Below are 20,103 nucleotides of genomic sequence, written 5' to 3' on the forward strand. Positions count from 1 at the left end.
CACCTCAACTTTTTAAACTTTGTTTGACTATTTTATCTTTACAAACTCTTCAAATGTGGCTGGGTGTTGTTTAAAAAAGAACAGTTTAGAACTTTGAAAACCTCACCTTAAGGCTCCCTTGTCTAGAGCTGTATGTGAGAATCAATACGTATTTATATTTAATCATGTTTTTGCACGGGATGGGAAGTAAAAGTTAGGAGCAGGTTAACTTAGCTCAGCCTAAGATTGATAACAGGTAGAAGCTGTTATGGTGGGGCATTTGCTTGACCATGAGCAGTGACCTCCTGCAGTTTATAAGACCAGCAGCTTCCAGATTACACTGCTCCTGGACAAGAAACTATACTGCATCAAATACACTTATAACAATGACTTGTCAGTGTATACTTTCAGCTTTTGCACAAAATAAACAAACAAGACATTAAACCTTACCTTACAACCCCAATCCCTAAAAGTCCCTACTGTTTAAAACGTGTTGCTGCCAAATTCAAAAGAAGCATTTATTTTTCATAAAGCGATACAAGGTTTTGTTTTCAACATTTAATGCTGCCTTTGTTCTGTTTTAAATTAAATATGAAGTCTAAATTATTCAAAACATCAAATTATGATTGGTCATCTTTTACAATCAAACTCGCATAAAGTAGTGATGCTTTGTAAAATGTGAAAAATAAAGGATTTATCCAACTTTTAGACAAAGTCATGCAAGTTGTTTACCCTGATTTGTTTTTGTATGCTAAGATGTGCTAATTAACTCCTGGGTAAATCTTTGGCTTTAGCAGACAGGCATGAGACTCATATTTATTCTCTAATTTCTTCATCAAAGCCGCAAGTGCATTCCAAAAATGCTAGACAAATACACATGAAATCCAACATAAACCACAAATCCTCAGAACCACATTTTTTAATTCCAGGAAAGCTCCCAAATATTATTAGAGATTTCAGCATTTGAGGAAATGTGTGCAGCAGGTACAGCTAACTTGGAGGGGACCCTGGAACGTAGGGCATCTGGAAAGACACACTCCCCACTCGACTGTTGATGCTTCAGGAAAAACTTCAACTACTGAAAAAAACTGACTGCTTTGAAGGCTCTACAATAATCAGAAACAAGTGAGCGGGCATGCACATAGATTGTAAGAGCCTACAAAGCCATCCATGTTCTTTTGAGCTGTATAGCTCTCTGCTTCAGCTCCTCCTGGTTGCCTGAGCCAGAGGCCTTTTGAGCTCAAATTATTTTACAGTCTGATGGCTGTCGGCACAAAACTGCACCTTAGACCTTCATGTAGCAGCTTAATGGGATGATTCATCGGCTGAAGCTTCTGTCAGCCCTCGGTAAGAGTGCTTAGGGTTGTTGTTGTTGGAAAGGTTTTAGGAGAAGGTTCAGTCTCAAGCCACCTTTCTCTCGATGTCTCCAGGCAGTTTGCAGTTCAACAAGAATGTCCTCTGCGACCTCTTTGCATTGAGGCAGTGAAGGATGCAAACTGCCATGGGCTACTCTCTTGAATATGTGAGCTCCTCTCCATGTTAGAACAAAAGTCGGTGTTTTCTTTGGAGGTTACTCAGTCCAGTTTTTTGTTGATATGCAACCACTGTTCTCAGGTCCATCTCTATTTAAGAGCCGCCTCCTCCATCTGACTCTCCAATGAATACACTATCAGCTAATTTGCCGTCCTAACACTAAACAACAGATACTCCCTCTTGCACAGACTCTCAATTGTCTCAGATATCGGGCATACTGTATGATCATTTTAAATAGACGTTAAAGGAAATATCCAGAAGGAAATTCATATTGCAAAAATAAGATTTGAAAAGATTTAGATGTTACCAGCTGCTGAACTCAAATTTGAAGTGTGAAACTTATGAATCACACTCGATAGGAAACTTGTCACATGCAGAATGATGTCATACCTATCAGCAGCAGGAATCAGAGGTGAAGGATGAGTCTATGAAGGACTACACTTACACCTTATCCTGTAGGAAAAAGGGCACCAGTAACTTCAAATATGTGTGTACCTAACGTCATTTAATATATTCTGACATCACTGACACACTTCACAAAAATCAAGTAATTACTGCAGAGCTCCGTGAGATGCTGCAGCCGATGTTAAGTTGGAGGTCTGGTTTGTGAAGAGGCGACAGTACAATCCTCCAGGCCTTCTTCCGTGCCACTCTGCAGCTTGTAATGCATCTCTAATGTGTGTTTGTTTTCAGTCCGGACACGTTTGACTGAAACCAGTCTGCTTTTAGATTTGACATCTTATCAAGCCCCCTTCGTTTAAATAAGGGATTAAACTCTTATCTGCCTCTCTCGTTGCAGTGACAGCATTTTTCTGACTCACTGATTGCCTGATATTCATCTCATAAGTGGTTCAGTCCACCTGGGGTTACACACACGTTTGCAATGTGAGTGTGAGGAACTTCTCTGACACTGTCTGAAGCCTCAAAAATATCCACAAAAGCAGCCATGACCAAGTAAGAAAAAGGCACAATAAAGCCTTCATGTACTCTACTGTTGAGATGTTTAAATAGATTGCAGTAGATTACAGCGTATAACATAAATTAACTAGGCTGCAAATGCATAATGTATTCATTTTATGCATGGTATGTTTGCAGTTAATTGATTAATGGCTTTGGCCACATACAAAGTGCCTTTTTTACACACTCTAAGGAGGTCCATTGAAATTGTTGACTTCACTGAATCCACTGTCAGAAAACAAAAAATGTTAACTTTTGAGAAGTGGCTTTGAACAGCTTTAAATCTTTCCATGCTAGAAAAATAAATGATTAATTCACTAATCGTTGTAGCTCTTATTTGTAAATAAAATTAAATATACCAATTAAATATTAAAGCTCTAAATGCTGCAAACTGTACTGAGCATATCCTGACTTTTCAATTTGTTATATTGTCCTCACTTTCTCTAAGCAGAGCAACATTAATGATCCACGTTTTTGGCATAAATGTATCATGAAATTTCCCCCGCCACACACACAAACTCTGGGGTCAGGGCAGGAGATGATGTGCGCTTCTGTTCACACTTTGCACAATGCCAAACTGACAGGCTGGCAGCTGGTTATGCCATGACAGAAAACAACATTCAAGTGGAAGTTTTCTGGCTCTTCAAACCAGCTCATTTGAATAACCAGACACGCTCCTGAAACCTGGGCACCCAGAGCTGGTGTGGCTGACTTTAAGTTTGATGTCTTACTCTGGGATAAGCCCCAGCTCTGCTCCTCTCAGACAGTAAATTATGTCTGTATTTTTTGAAGCTAGTGCTGAATGAGTCTTACTCATAGATCAGCAAATGTCTCCTTCCCTTTAATTTTACTTTCCACTGCATGTCAGGATTTTTTTTTAACTTTCGGGAGACACAATCAAGAATTGCAGCTTTGGCAGAAATCCAAAGTCCATCATCAGACAGCAGGATTTCCTGTAGTTTGGTAAGCAGCCAGACACTAAATCTTCTTTCAGTTTAGTTACTATGCAAACTGTCAATAGAGCAAATCACTCATAATGCCTCTAACATTCTCCAGAAGATCGGATTAGCATAAAAAAACATGATTAAAAATTGCTTGAGTTTGAACACAATGACAACAGAAAACAAAATTAGCATTGTTTATGGTAACACAGTGGAACATTAATATACAGCTCATGCATAGATCAGATTAGTGTGCATTGTAATTGAGGTCACATGGAAAAACAAGCCTTTAGCGTGTCTCTCACCAAACACATGCTACAGAGTAAGTTATCTAATACAAAAGGAGTAAAGGTCAGCATCCTTCTTTTCCCTCCTTTGTTTATCGGTTATCCTTCCTCTGCTTCGTTTACGAGACCTTAAGCTTTATGCTAATCTTCGCTGAGGGCTGACTCAAAGTTCATCAACAGTCAACAGGCATCAAAATGTCAGGAAGCTGTCAGCGCCATTATTCTTTGTTCTTTCACCTTCTACCCACTTCATTAATCCCATTGACATGTCAACGCTGTAAAAGTCATGTCTTAAAATTAATCACCAATTTATGTTTATGAGATGCTAAATGTATGGATATTTTAAAGCTGCTGTGTGAGGAACTTTTGGTTTGTATCGATTCTAACACCCCCTTGTGGACAAAGTGATACCTCTTGTCTCTTGTTCTGTACATGCAAAATTAGTGTCTTCAGATAACAACTTCACCCTGCTGTCTTTTAACATTCAGATTTATCACACAATGTGATTATTTGCCATGAAAACAGCCAAAAAAGGGTGTTTCTAAAGCCAGACGCCAATCGTCTGTTCTGACACCTACCCCCTCAGAGTGGTTTCAGGCATTAAAAATGACAACAGAGAAGGTATCAGTGTTGTTGTGGATGTTTTTTGTTTGTTTTTGAGGGTCATAAAGAGGCATCAGTATCAGTTTCAGTCTGTTTCCCAGCCATTTAAAAACTCCTCATAGTGCCTTTAAGGTGTTCTGGAATTTGAAGCTATACAATCATTTTATTCTACGAGCTTCAAGAGAAGTGTTGCTACCACAGTGTGGAAAACAGTCGTGCTGATTAACCAGCTGTGGTCACCTTGTTTTAGTTGAAATATGCAAAAATTTAGGAGTGACATTTGACACAGATCTTTGCTTTGACACTCGTGTAGAAAATACAGTTAAATACAGTTTTTTCCACCTCAAACAAATCTCCAAAATAAGATCTGTCCTTTCCCCCTCCAATGTCCAAAGTCATCCATGCTTTTATTTTTTCTCGTCTTGATTATTGTAATGCACCTTTAACAGGTATCAGTCAGAGCTCCCTCCACAGACTCCAACTAGTTCAAAATGCAGCCGCTCAGATTTTAACAGGCACATCAAAATATCAACACATCACTCCTGTCCTCGCCAGCTTACATTGGCTGCCAGTGTTTTTTATCGTGTCAATTTTAAGATTTTATTGATTACTTATAAAATTTTAAATGGACAGGCCTCAAACTATTTAAGCGATTTTTTTTTTACCCCCCCTGTGTGCCTTGGCGGCCCCTCAGGTCTGTGGATGCATCTCTGCTGGTTGTGCCAAGATCCCGCCTTAGAGCTCCAAGTTTGTGGAACTCCCTGCCACTGACGATTAGACAGTCCACAACCTTAACTGCTTTTAAATATTCGCAAAAAAAAACGTTATGTAAGAAGGCATTTCTCCAACCCTAATTCTTGAATTTGCTCTGCATTCAGATGACTTGTTTTGCTTCTGTCTTTTTTCTTCCCTCTGTTTGCACCATTTTTTATGCTTTGTAATGCTCTGCTTTTTTGTTGTGAAGCACTTTGTAACCTTGTTAAGAAAAGTTCTATATAAATAAAGTTTATTATTATTATTATTATTATTATTATTATTATTATTATTATTATTATTATTATTATAAATAGCATTGAGACTAATAAATGGATGGGTAAATTATTATGAATTATGTAAATTCAGTTCTCCAACTCAATCCCTGGGCTTAACTATGTTTGAATCCTGAAAACAAGATGAAGTCCCTTTGGCTTGATGTTTACACTCCCTCTATCTTTAGTCTCAAAGGTACAATGCGTCTTGTGGAAATGCATCAGCCTTACAGGATTATTTCTTTAAAAAAACAACAACAACTCTACAGAAGAAGAGTAAACATGATTGATTCCAGCGTGAGCTAGGGGAAGGTTGATGCAAGACCCTGAAATGGAGTAGATGTTAAGTTTTAATATTTTTAGTAAAAACTCAAACTGTTCACGGTCAAGTTTGGTACTTCTAATGTTTGGAGAACAAAAACCTGATGGTGAAGATACTGATGAGGCATAGAGAAACTTTCTGTAAAGGGATCTGAGGCGGGTTGGCGGTTTGATCCCAGCTCTTGTAGTCTACATGTGAAAGTGTCCTTGGGCAAGACTGTGAACCCTGGAATTGCTCTGAGTGGTACCGCCAGCGTTATGAGAAGGTGTCTGAATAGGATCAATTAATACTGATGGGCACTTCACATAGCAGCCTCTGAAATCAGTGTATGAATGTGGTGTTAATGGGTGAAAGAGACATGTAGTGTAAAAGCTTTTTGAGTGGATTGAAAGACTAGAGAGGTGTTATAAAAGTACAAGTCGGGTTTTCCTGCTTAAATGTACCACAGGACGGTCTCTTCATATGAGCCATGAACATAGAAGTTACTACATCTTTCAGGGCCCCTGAACTCACCCACTGGCCTCCTCTTGCTAGAATAAGGTTACCAGGCTTTTCCAAAGAAAAGTGTGTTTTTGGATTTTATTCCTGTCAGCAGTTCAAGGTGTCCTTACTTATTCTATATTCAGATCCTGGGGAAAAAAAACACCCTGGCTTCCTCATAAATAAAACAGTAGGGCCTCAGTATTCTTGTGATGCTTGCCACCAGGGATTTTCACGTCTCAGCTCTCAGCCGTGATGCTGCGCAGATATTTGGATTCTGATGGGTATATATCTTTGGGTTCCCTCTATTTGTTCTGTACCAACGCATCACTGTTTTTGTTTTTCTGGAGCTGGCAGAACATTTTGTATCGTCTGGCAGTCATGTCAAACACGCCACAGTAAAAGTTTGATCTTTCCAACCCATCATGCCAAACATACCTTATTATTTGTTTGAGATGTCAGAATTTTAGACAATACCTCTCTGCCCGCTCACAAAGCTCCAGAGGACACATCCTTGCATTGAACTGATTTAATACTCTGCTCTACAAATCTTAAAAAAGGAGAGTAAAGCTTTTTTCTTTTTTGCCCTTTTTCAATAGAAGGTCATTCTTTTGATCACTCAGGTGTCCGCCTACAGCTGCACGTGCTTTTGAGGCCTTCTGTCGGGGATGCTCTTGGTCATATTTTGATATTTATAAAGCTTTTAATACTGAAATATGCATAAAAACTGCAAATGTAATTAACTTTTCGAGGTTTTGGCATCATAGAAGCACTTTTCTTATTGTCGCCATAAAGGCTTCTTTTAAGAGGACGTAATGAATAAATAGTTTGGTGTAATAGTTTTTATATGGCTTAATTTACACAATATAGGCCATGCACATTGAGTTTTGTCTCATCAGTTAGAGCTTTAGATGATAACTGTATTTTCAAAGAAGCCAATCATGCTGTTAAAAGTAGGGGAGAACAGGGTTGGTTGTCACACTTTTTACTGTTTTGATGATTGCTCAACATCAAAATATCTTTTAATAGTCATTCCTTCATCAAATTGAAGCTTAAGGTGTTGGCTTGAAATGTGTATCCCTCTCACAACCAACCCCATCACGGGGATGGTTGTCACACACTATGGGGTTGGTTGTCACACACTATGGGGTCGGTTGTCACAATGTTATTTCAATGGGAAAAATCTTTTTAAAAAGGCAAGAAGGCAGAACTCAATTTGACAGTTTAATTGCACTGACAAGTGATAGGCCTACATAACTTAATGCAATTTAACATAAAATGAGCAAGGAACATGAACAGGAAACACATCTTTCGTCCAGCCTATATAACAACATAAAGAACAAAACAGATAGGCCTAACAATAATGGCCGACTCAACAAGGCTACATGCAGTCACTGTCTGAGTTGTTGAGATGGCTAATGTAGGGTCTGCACACTCCAACTCATTTCACCATGCATGATTTTGCCAACATAGGGGTTGGTTGTTACATGTGACAACCAACCCCAAAGAGAATGTGACGACCAACCCCAACTGGAATTTTTTGCTAGCATCAAGGCTAACAGCCATCTAACAAGGAGTTAGCTAGCTAATAAAAATCCAAACTATAGCTTTCCCCTCACACTTTGTAAGGGTAACACTTGTTTTGTTATAAACCCATCGTTTAAAAGCCTAGAAGAAAAATACTGAGGAGCTGAATATTTACAATTTGAGATGAAAAACACAAAAAGTCCTCTCACCTCAAGTTCAGCTGTCTTACTCCAGAGAAGACTATGTAGGTGAGCTCTGATCCTAATTCTGGAAATGTCCATAACCCAATTTGAGAGACAGCGCCCTCTGGTGGCGAGATATAACGAGTGTGCCAACCAACCCGTGTGACAACCAACCCCGTTCTCCCCTAATTCATTCATCGTGCTGAATAAAGCTTTGACATTTCACTTCTTTTTGGAGCTTACAGTAATCTTTTTCTGTAGTAATATGTTACTGTTTTCCATTTATCACTTGTGACTGTTGCTAGCCCGCCACCCTTCACATCCTTTAACATTTGCATAATTTATGACTGTGAAGTTGTCTTTATGCCACACAGCTGTTGTCCTGTGTATCCAGGCGTGTAAGTGCATGGAAAAAACCTGCTTATGCCAAGTGTGTTTTCCCTCCTGTAACAGGGTCATTTATCTTTGTAAACTAGAATACAACATAAGGTCAATATGTGATTAAGTCCAACAGGCCTGGCTATTGATGACATGACTCTATTCGCAGGACACTGCGGGAAAACGTTCGCCATCCTTCAAAGGTTTCTGAGCAGCTCTGTGCCAGACACCAAGTGGCTCATTGTCGTGGATGATGACACACTGATCAGGTACTTTTTCATGACCTATGAACGTTTTTTCATTGTTTTATTTACTTTTTTAAACATATTCTTTTAATGTTGGGCTTTTGAGTAGAGCGCTGTGTAATTAAGAAAGGGACAATACCATGATCTGGGGACATCTTCCTGGATGAGCACTTTTTACTTCTGATTAACACAAACTGAAACTAAAATGAAGTAACCCTGGGGCGCTGCTGGCCTAGCGGTCTAAGCGCCCCACATACAGAGGCTACAGTCCTCACTGCAGGGATCGCCGGCTCGATTCCCGGCCGGTAGACCCCCACCTGCATGTCTTCCCCCGCTCCTTACTCCCCACATTTCCTGTCTCTCTTCAGCTGTACTATCTAATAAAGGCAAAAAGGACAAAAACATTACTTAAAAAAAAATACAAAATACAAAAAAAAATGAAGTCACCCTTGTTGGCTGTAACTTTAAACTAACAGTCTGTTTCAATACCTTTCCATACCAGTGTATTGAAGTCAATACATTGACAGGTTGTAATGAAAGTAAACACAAGAATATGCAAAACAGTGGGGCTGCTTAAGATGAAAAATGTGTCTAAATAATTGACATCTCTCTCAGAGGGGAAGCGTCCAAAATTTGAGAGAGAAGAAAGAGCCAAAAAAAGTTAATCAAAATTACCACAGAAGAAGAAAATTCATAACTTTTACTCAGCAATTCTGTCTAACAGCCATAAAAACATTCTGGGGAAATGAGTCCCAGAGACATTACCATCCTATTGAACATCTAAAAGGCTCAGTACATAAATTGAAGTCCAGCTGGCCTTGCTTTCTATCCGTCAGTTTGAACTTCATTTGGATTCCTCCTGATGTGTGATAGTGCCGAAGGGAGAGCAGTTATACCAGCCTTTAAACGGACAGATCTGTGTGATGTGTGTGTGACTGTGAAGGTGTGTGTGTGTGAAGATGATGATGATGATGATGATGGTGATGAGTGTGTGATGAGTTTGATCTTTTCTCTCCACAGTCTCTCCAGACTGCAGCTCTTGCTGAGCTGTTACGACCCCTCTGAACCCGTGTGTTTAGGAGAGAGGTACGGATACGGCCTGAGCCAAGGAGGCTACAGCTACATCACAGGAGGCGGGGGGTGAGTTTCAGTGCTCAGATGCTCTGGGAATAATGATATAAGATACAGAAGCAGCAGAGGGAGTATGGAATCTGTAATGGAAAACCTGTAATCTGTAATTTACAGATAAACCGTTTCTATTCAGCTTAAAAGTCTGTTTTTCCCCTTGAGGGAAATTTTGGTTTGCAGGCTGCGTAACTGTAAAGATAGTCCATAAAATATGGAATAAATCAAGAGAAAGTACAGCAAACAGAGGGTTATCAGTTGATATCAAAAGACAGGGAGTCCTTTATACTCGCACTGCATCGTACGAATATTTTTTTTTTACTGCAAGACAACATATATCAAAAGTAACTGCAGTTCAACAAGATCCATTTTACGAAAGCCCTCTTATTGCATGCAAGTAAAAGTGGGCAGTAAGCAAAATGTCAGCTGTCAGTGCAGGAGGAAAGCTGCACTAAGGATAAATCTGTGACTGAGCCGCGTGTGAGAAACTCTATTTAGGGACCCTTCAGTTGCTGTGACACTTCACAGCGCTGCAACTGCCAGATTTCTCTAAAGGGATATCTTCTAAAAACTGTTCTGAGTGGCAATAAACGATTCCTTTTGGCAGCTTAAGTTCTTCTTCTTTTTTTTGTTCAAGAGTAATTGCGTCTCTTTTCAAAGAGTTGTCACATCATTGTTGTTTGGAGCTGATCACAGAAAACATCTCCCTCTCAGCGTGATTTGCAGTCGCACTCTACTCTGAGTTAATAAGATAAGCATGAACTTAAAGATGACAGCCCCAAAGAAGAATATTTGATTTTCTGGTCACTTTTCAACATTAGCTTTTGAATTTCAGCTAAATCAGCTATGTCCTGTCTCTCTGCTTCCTGTCTCTGATGTCTGTCTGTGTTTCTGCAGGATGGTGTTCAGCAGGGAGGCAGTAGTCCGTCTTCTTGACAGCGGCTGTAAGTGCTACAGCAACGACGCTCCGGATGACATGGTACTGGGAATGTGCCTCAACGCTCTGGGACTTCCTGTCACACACAGTCCACTCTTCCACCAGGTTGTGCTCACACTCATACAGAAATGTATTTTGTGCATGTCCATCGCTCTGCCCCCTCTCACAAAAACATAAACCATACTGAGAATTTATTTTCTTGGCTTGATGAAAAGCCTCTGCTAAATCAGGCGTTCTGGGCTCAACCGAAGTATTTACAGACTCTGCTCTGTCCACCTTGAAAAAGCAGTGGATTTATTTGGCTTTTTCAACAGATACTACTGAGACACTGAAGCAGAGAGAGGCCCTGCTCATCCAGACATATATGTGTAGCTTTCAAATCATATGCTACTTTTAATAATGAAAAGCTGCTGAGTTGGAAAAGCCAATTGTGTCAGAGCATGTATTCAGTCAGAGGTAATTGGAATTTCTGACAGTCACATAATCTCTCAAACAGCAAAAAGACCTACAGAAGGAAAAAAGACTGCAAAACTGCCTGAAACACGACTTCGTCCCATTCTGCTGACGTGATGTAATACACCGTCCTGTCACATTCACGTCACAGTAGATGGATCATAGAGGAGTTATAGAAGCAGAGGGTAATGACCATTCCTGTGGGTATAACATTCCCGTCGTTGAACAATCAAAGACGCTGGCAGAGTTTGTGAAGGTCAAAAGTGCTCTTGAATATTTTAGCCCCATATCAATCAAATATGGGTTTAATTACCCTGAACACTGGATTTGGCATAGATTATAAGAGGGATGTGTCTGAGCTTTTGGGGTTATGATCATAACTTGAATGTTTAAGTGATTGGTATTAAAGAGTCAGAGAGCAGCAGTCATAATGACTGCAACATGAATGTGGCGGTGGATGTTGGCTGACAGTAGGCAGAGCTGTGCCAGGTACTGAGTGAGATCACCAAACTCAGTGCATCCATAAGAGGAGAAGAAGATTTGACTTTTTATTCTAGGGAAAGCAAAAGTGTTTCTATTGACCTTAACCATGGTCTGATCTACTCAAGTGTTGCAGTAAGTCATGACAATGTGTGCATTTACAGAAACGCAGATTTACACTAATATCATGAATTGGATACAGGTCATTTTAACAGCATACTCTGTCCCAATATTCACAATTAGACCCTATTGTCAAGTGCTATCAAATAAGGGAGAGGGACCCATGTTCAGACTACTTGAGGATTTATTAACATAAGTCATAAAAGGCAAAAAGAAAGAAAAATGTACTTTTCAAACACAGACCAGACAAAACTCCAACATAAAATCCAGACATCTATAAAACCCAAATCACTAAGGAAAACCAAGAAGGCAGAAGGCTTTAATGGTCCGTGACATTTACAGTGAAGTAATGTGAAAGACACGCTGGTGAATCTTGTCACTTCCAGTCATTGCAGAGGCGGTACCCATCTCACAGGTATTGTTCTTTTATGTCTATATTTACCACTTCTTTACTTTTTAAAACCGTAAGTGGATAGTTGGTATCTGCATGGCCAATGTAAACTTCTGCTCTCCAAAACCAGCAACCAGCAAATCCTGATCTAGCATACTGAAAAACAGATAGAGCTGAACAGTCAAACAACATACTACCTTCAAAACCAGTATGAAGGATACAGTATACTGCAGCATACTACCTACGAATGTAGTATGCAGCAGGCGGTTTCAAAAACAGCCAGAGACACAAAGTACACAAGGCAATCAGAGACAGGTGTGACACAAGACACAGGTGAAACTTATGAAGGTAATCAAAGTGGAGGAAAACACACAAGGGCAGGAAGTACAACTAAACCCGACACAGGCTGTTTTCAAAACAGCCTGCTACATACTACTTACTAATGTAGTAGGCAGTAGGTATTGTCTACTACACACTGCGTTTGAATTTAGTATGCAGTATGACTGTTCTGTTCGATCTGTTTTGCAGTATGCTGGGTCAGACGTCACTGAATTTCAAGGAAAGCAAAAGTAAACAACGGCAAAGCTGAGAGAGAAACTGCTTCTTTAGCATCCACTTATGATTTAATAAGTTAGGAAGTGGTTTATATGTAATTTGATAACTTCCACAGCACCCAAAAACAAATTTCCTCCCCTCAAAAAAGAAGGAAAAAGAAAAAGCGGAATGAGCGCTGTGCATTGTGGGAAACAGTACGCGAAGCAGACTGGTCCGATGCATACTGTGAAATTTTCCAGTATCAGTACGACATCCGGGGAGTTTTGGCAGATTTTGCTCTTGTTCACATACTACATACTACATATTGACTTTTGTCCAAATCAGTACATACTGCTAGTGTAGTAGGCGGTTTAAAAAAAAAGCCACGGGGATCAAGAAATAGAAAAACTATAAAACAGGAAACACTCAAGACTAGAATAAGAAACACACAACAAATACAAGAACACAAGACATGACACGCAGGGTAAAAAGAACAAATTACGGGTGCTGGTGGCCTAGCGGTCTAGGCGCCCCACATACAGAGGCTACAGTCCTCGTTGCAGGGGTTGCCGGTTCAATTCCCGTCCGGTCAACAATTTCCAGCATGTCTTCCCCCGCTCTCTACTCCTAACATTTCCTGTCTCTCTTCAGCTGTCCTATCCAATAAAGGCAAAAAGGCCAAAAATATATATATATATATAAAAAAAAAAGAACAAATTAATCAAGAAATGACAAAAACAATACAAAACATGTCAAATACAACACCAACCAAAAGCTTGGTGGGACTGTCGTCTGGAATATTTTGTGCCTGTAAAAGTTTGAACCAGTCTGCTGTCAGTACCAGGAGCCTGACACAGAAGCAGCCTTCATTAACAACCGTGTTTCTCATACTTTGACATGTCAAAATGTCTCCTGTGAAAACTAGTTCTAATTCATCCATCTCGTCCTTACAGAACATTTAGGTGGTTTCCATCAAAAAGGCTGTATGGTCAAGATGAGTTAAATCACCTCTGTGCATCATGAGTGTGCTGGACCTTTAATGAGAAACAAACAATAAGCTGATACAACAATGTGTTGTTGGACCTAAGTCCTCTGTGTGTCTGCTAACGAGTCAACAAATTAAATAGTAACAGCATTAGGGCACAATGATTTAGTGACTGGGGTGCTGCTGAAGAAAACATAATGGATTCAGTTGCTCAGTCTTCAGTCTGCAATCTCTGATGCAACATAAACTTAAACTTTCACACCTTGTCTTCTGCCCCTGGAACACTTGCACGCAGTCTCCTGTGACTGCTTCTAAATATAAATTACTGTACTTCATCTTACCTTTCAGGCCCGCCCAGAGGACTATGCCAGAGACTTCTTAGCTCACCAGGTGCCCATTTCTTTCCACAAACACTGGAACATCGACCCGGTCGCCGTTTTCAACAGATGGCTGAAGGACGACGTGATGGGACAAACTTCAGATGGACTCAAAAAGAGCGCAAAGACAGAGTTATAGGATTTTTAAGCACATGATAGCCTGTATGATTATGTATGTATGTATGTATGTACAGAGAGTGTGTTAGAAAGAGAGTGTGTGTGTGTGTATTAGGAAGTCAACTGGAACTGAAAAATTGTCCTCTGGAGCTGTAAATGTTTTTGTATTGTTGATGTTGAGGACTGTGTGTGTGTGTCGGTCTGTGTGTGTGTGTGTGTGTGTGCGTGTGTCCATGACTTAAATTACAAGTGTTTTTTTGTTTTTGTTTTTTGACTGAGTTGCACGATAAGGTTGCTGTTTTTGTGGAATATGGATGTTATAATTGTATATTTATATCATATTAATAATCTAAACCTTACAAAGGGGAATCTTCTTCTTTGGGAGGTACTGTATCTTTCAAAAAGCATCACTAATGCTGTACAATGCGCTCTATTTTGACATAAAAGTATGAATATTTCAGAACATCTCACTTTTCTTCTTCATTGGGGGCCTATTAATGGGGTTTTAGCTCAAATCAGTAATGTATAAATTATGAACTTGTTAAAGGTTAATTGAGGCTGAAACTACTGTATGAACACAGACGGTTAGAGGGAGCTAAAAAGGCAGCAGTAAAGCTCTTAAGACTTCTAAAGGTTTGAACTTAACGCACCCAACATGTAGTCTTGAAGAGGCTCTGCTGCTGCTCATGCAGAAAAACGTCCTACATTCAAAGTCATTCCTCACATTTCTACCATCTGTTTCTCGGGCTCTCTTGTACCTCAAGCCACAAAAGTGATCCTGATTTCACGGACTTACTTTCTTGTAAAACATCAGCTGATATCCTGAGGGATTTATCAAGTCTAATTTTTCATTCTCCATCTTTTTCTCTCAGAGAATTAATTGGCAGACCCTATGATTTGCTGACCATTATTATTAAAGGACCTTGAGCTTGGGCTGAAGAATTAAACCTCTCTCTTGGCGGTTTGACATCTTCAAAAATTAATTTGCTGCTAATTCCTCATTCTTGGAGAAGCTGGAAGTAGCTCACTCATAATGGTCGCAAAACTGGAGATTACCTGAGGATTGTAAAAGGCTTGGTGTTTTAAAATGAGCTGTTGAAAATGTGAAATGTAACATGGGAAAACTCACTACTATCAGTCTGTAAAATGACACAGTACAGTAACACAAAAGATGCTCTTCCTCTCACAGATGCAGTGTTGTGGTGCTAAATTTACTTTAATAGCACACTAGTCCAGCTCCAGTTCATGAAAAGTGTATCAGCTTCAGGCATCTAAAGCAGTGCAATAAGTCAAGTAGACGTCTCTATCACATCTATGAATTGTAACCTATTTGCAGGAAACAAGTCAAATTCCTGCTGGGACTTGGCTCACACACACACACAGCCACACACAGAGAGTGATGAGTGGAGGTAAGACACTGCTCTGCACTCAGGGAAATCCTCAGTGTAATTCAAAGGAGGTCCACACAAACATGCTTGCTCGGCCAATATTTTCCAGCCTGTCAGCAACAGCATCCCAGTCGGGTCATGTCTGGTGTTGAAATTTATTCTTTAATCTTTGTCCAAAACAGTGGAGGGGAGGAGGATGAGTGGATCTTTGTTTTCAACACTAAAGTATTTCTGCTCAGTGAAGAGTTTTCAGATTTTAGAAACTGAGGTTTTGCTCCCGGCTCTGTCTGAAGAGCACCGACCAGAATATGAAGATAATACATATTTGAATATTTTTGCTTAAGTGAATAATTGAATGCTGAAAGGAAAAAGTGAATTCTTTGTTTTATTTTGTTTAAGTGCAGATAGGGAATCACGCTTTAAAAGAAAAAAGGAACAACTTTGGCCTTCAAATCTTCATGCAGGAAAATATTTTTCATACTGCAAAAATGTCATGACATCAGAGTCTCAGTGGTGTTACATTACAATCAGCACGCATACAAACTTTGCCTTCACTAATCTGCTTTAAAGCTGCAAATAAAATGTTGATGGGGTTCTGCATCATGTGTTTCTTAACAAGCACACATGCAGACATTATCTAATTCAAGTCATTTATGGCTCTTATATGAAATTTATGTGAACTGTCTTCATTTTCATAGATATGATTTATTGATTATTTGCTCATAACAATAGATGAATGAGTGATATAGAAGAGTCAAAATGCTCAAAGTATGCATACTTAAAATGGGAGCATCCATTCCTTTTGGGTTTCTTTCTCCTTTCAATGGTTGAACTGAAGACAGATTTTCTAACCTTTGTGTAAGACTGGTTTCTCTTGTTGCCTACATTATTACCACCTACATTCTGTCTACCGCAACACAATGTATGATGAAAGCCTTGTATTTTTGTGTTAGAGAAACTAAAGCGTACAGTAAAACTGTAATGCATTTTGAATGAACTAGCCCTTTAAATGTTGTTATCATGTAAGAGGCAGCAGCAGGCAGGTGATACTGTGCAGACAGTTCCTGTGCACCTGATACCTTTAAACCGCTCTTTAAAAAACTCATTACAAATGACCTGTACAGAGAGTTCAGCTTTTCATGGTGTGTTAATGTCTCTTTTTAACCTTTGTATCTGAAGAGTCACATGGTCAGTTTAATATTCATGAAGCTTTGAATAAAAGCATGTTGAAGCTCTGGGGGAGCCCTGGCTGGAGAGCATTTGAAGGGTTTGAGTTTTCAGTTAGAGCTTGTTTGAACATGCGAGTGTTTCCCTGTGAGGATTCTCTGTGATCAGCAGGGCCTCCAAAATGAAGCAGATGATAAGAGCGCAGCAGTCAGTCAGAGCCCTCTGAAATCTTCCTCACAGTTTACTCTGCTGAAGATTTTATCATCAGTCGGATTTTCTCACTTGTTGCCTGCTTGCTTTTCCCTCCCCTCAGAGGAACAACAGACACTGCAAAGATCTCTGTAGCAAAACAATTAAGTACTGGAGCAGAATCTTGAATCATTACAAGTTACAAGAAGTTATCTCATCAGGTACAAAATAAGCCTATTTATTTATTATCTATTTCTGTTAGTTAGTATGATAGGAGTCCACTGCTTTGGCCCAGTATGAAAACATATTACGGGATATTACTTCAACTTCAATAGCAATGACACCTACAGTGCACACCAGGGCACTTAGCATGAGCTGTACAATTGGTCCCTATATGTTGTAAAAATACACACAGGAATATAACTTCCTTGTATACTTGGACATAGAAAGTCAGAGTAGCTATGGTTAGTGGAAATAGAAAGGATAAATAAATACTATATATGTAAGCAGTGCACACACTCTCTCCTGCAGAAGCCTGTGCCTTGGTTTTGGTCACCCAACTCGAAAAAGTCTGGCTCCGCTCTTGGTCCCTCTGCAGGACTTGTCTCATTGTGTGTCTGTGAAGAGCGAGGAAATCACGGTAATGAATGCTGACAAGGATGGCACATTAATTATTTTCATAAAGATGTATAATTCAGCTGCGCCCTGTAAGGGTAATATGATTGTGCATGCACATTTAGCCCTGAAGAATGAACTCGGTGTCACATTAGTTTTCGAGGGTTCTCTTTAAAGAGGTGGAGGGTATTATACTGAAGGTGTTAAACTGTGCAGATGCGCTGTTAAATGTGCAGATTGCATTTAAAGTTACTCCAAGGACAAGAGACGAGAGACAAAATGCTCCCAGGTTTCACAGGGCTGCTTTTATAGCTATAGCTTAGTAAAATAAATAGTGTGCTGTCATTGTGTCATGCTTGTGATAGTGATTAAAATATTTTGAATACTTACCCTCCGCCAGCTGCTTATTCCAAGAGAAGATTAGATTATAGATCAAACTAACTTTATTGCCCTTGCAGGGAAATTTGTCATGGACATAGAAGTCACAACAAGGACACAAAAACAAGTGCAGAAAATGTAACAAATGGACGAACAACTCAATGTATGATCCAAGAACTGCATTTAATGACACACGCAACAGAGAAAAATCTCACCCTCTACATTCAGTCACTCTGCATATCCAGTCACCACAAATTAATAATAGGTAGTAGGGGAAGGAAGGACAGAGTGGAGGCAGCGTGTGTTTATGCAGTGGGGACTCAGACCATCATTCTGAGTTAATCAGTTTTATTGGCAGGGGAACAACAGGCTGCGCGTTTCTGCTCAGCACAGAGCGATGTATCATCTGCCTGATGGGGAGAGATAGACAGTTTTGGCAGACCGAGATGTGGGCAAAACGCTCTGATATAAACTCCCAATATATGTAGTTTATAGTGAGATCAACTTTTTATAAATATAATAACACATGACGGTCAAAATCCCAACACACCTACACAAATTACCCATCACACAGGGTGGAAATCATGGAAACACAGGCATGGAGAGGGCCCAGGAGCAGTCTGCAAACAACAGAGCAAGAGCAGTACAAATGATTTATAACAAGGCAAAACCATGAGGCAGACAGTAAACAAGGGCTGAGACCAGGAAAGGAGTCAGAGACAAGCAAACAAATCAGGATGAACATTTTTTAAAAGTTCAACGAAAAGCGAGGTCCATGAAAACAAAGCCCCCAAACACAGGGAATATGTTTTCGGAAAGAGGAGATGTTAAAGACTAAATACACAGAGACAGTGAGTTGAGTTAGACGATGAGTTAGATCAGGGCGAGGAAAACAATCATAAAGGCAAGAAGCTTCAAAAACAAAAGAGAAGAGTAAGTGGTAACATTGTATAGGATGCAAGAAATGCTTAAACACAGGAGTATAAAGAAAAAACAACATGTGAAGGCAAAGAAAGAAAAATTGGAGTTCACAATATCTAATAATACTGCACTAATTAAAGGTAGTTTATGCTGTACACAGTGATTCTCAGTTTTGAACTCAAGTGCAGACACAGTTGTAGCAGCTGAAGGAGTCTTAATTAAATTTTGGTTACTAGTTATACTTAGTTGAAGGTTGCATTGAGGATGAAAAGCTGAGCTGATGAACTGGTGCAAGATGGAAAACTGTTGAGTGAGGTGGATTCTGGGGCACAGGATAATTGGGTTAGCAATTAACACTGCTGAACAGCTTTGGTAGACCGAACGACCTTGCAGCAAGTGACTGATGACCGTGTTAGGTTATGTTAGGTTATGTTAGGTCAGGTTAGGTCAGGTTAGGTTAGGTTAGGTTAGGTTAGGTTAGGTTAGGTTAGGTTAGATTAGGTTAGGTTAGGTTAGGTTAGGTTAGGTTAGGTTAGGTTAGGTTAGGTTAGGTTAGGTTAGGTTAGGTTAGGTTGCTTTATTTATACCCGTAGGTAGATTTGTTTTGCAGCAAGATGATGATGACTTCTAGTTTGACAGTAATGACAGTAAAATTGGATATGTACATAAAAATTGCTGGAATAAATACCTATGGAATAAAACCAAGATAAAAGCAATTATAAAACCAAATAAATAATGCTAATAAATAAGTATGTGCAAATATCATGCCATCTTGTTCAGCTCGTTTGTTGCAGAAGGAACAAAGCTGTTTTTGTATCTCTTTGTTCTGCAGCCTGATTGCATCATGGGCAATAGAAGCCTTATGCAATCACAAGGTGGAGCAGGTGAGGAGCACTGAGGGGAGTCACACCCAGAGACAAACAGAGACAGACAACAGAAAATGGGAAAGGGGGCACACTTGTAGCCTCAGCCTGGCACATGACATTAAAAAGATTTGCTTGCTTAAATCAACGGCTGCACACTAATGCAAATACAGACTGACTTGCTCTGCAGCAGCAGAAAATAATCCTTTCTTGGTGGTCTTATGGAGTACTTCCACAATAAGTTTTGAAACTTTTATCAAGTCTTGAGACCTGCAGGAGAAGCACTTTCAAATGGTCATAGCGGAGATGTAGAGGTTAAGCTATCCTGGCTTTTGGTCCATTAAATGAGTCTTGAATGCAGTATCCTACAGTTCTCATGATATGTAATCAATGTTGCCTTTCAGTGCAGCTTCCCTGCAAGCCTCTCATCTTTCAAAAGTCTAATCTTAGGTTTATTATGTAGGTTTTTCTTGGAAATGCTTCAACTCTCAACCAAAGCAATAACCCTGATGACCTCAATAAGTGTCTCTCAAACTACCTCCATAGCTGAAGGAGATAAAACAGAAGTTTTAAAAAGTGAATGATATTTAGCTGACACTTT

The 20,103-nt window shown here is 39.6% G+C and overlaps 1 protein-coding gene across 1 annotated transcript in view; it reads left to right on the forward strand.

Annotated features, from left to right (window-relative positions):
• The window catches only part of b3glcta (beta 3-glucosyltransferase a), a 78,786-nt gene extending 64,340 nt beyond the window's left edge, over window positions 1–14,446 (forward strand). Inside the window, exons 12-15 of the mRNA XM_034701909.1 lie at window positions 8,387–8,486; window positions 9,483–9,602; window positions 10,485–10,629; window positions 13,836–14,446. Of these exons, the coding sequence (XP_034557800.1) occupies window positions 8,387–8,486; window positions 9,483–9,602; window positions 10,485–10,629; window positions 13,836–14,003 (533 nt within the window). The 3' untranslated portion in view covers window positions 14,004–14,446. The remainder of the gene's footprint in view (window positions 1–8,386; window positions 8,487–9,482; window positions 9,603–10,484; window positions 10,630–13,835) is intronic.
• The last annotated feature ends 5,657 nt before the right edge of the window (window positions 14,447–20,103 follow it).

This window comes from Notolabrus celidotus, chromosome 14 (genome assembly GCF_009762535.1).
Source record: "Notolabrus celidotus isolate fNotCel1 chromosome 14, fNotCel1.pri, whole genome shotgun sequence".
Taxonomy (NCBI): Eukaryota; Metazoa; Chordata; class Actinopteri; order Labriformes; family Labridae; genus Notolabrus; species Notolabrus celidotus.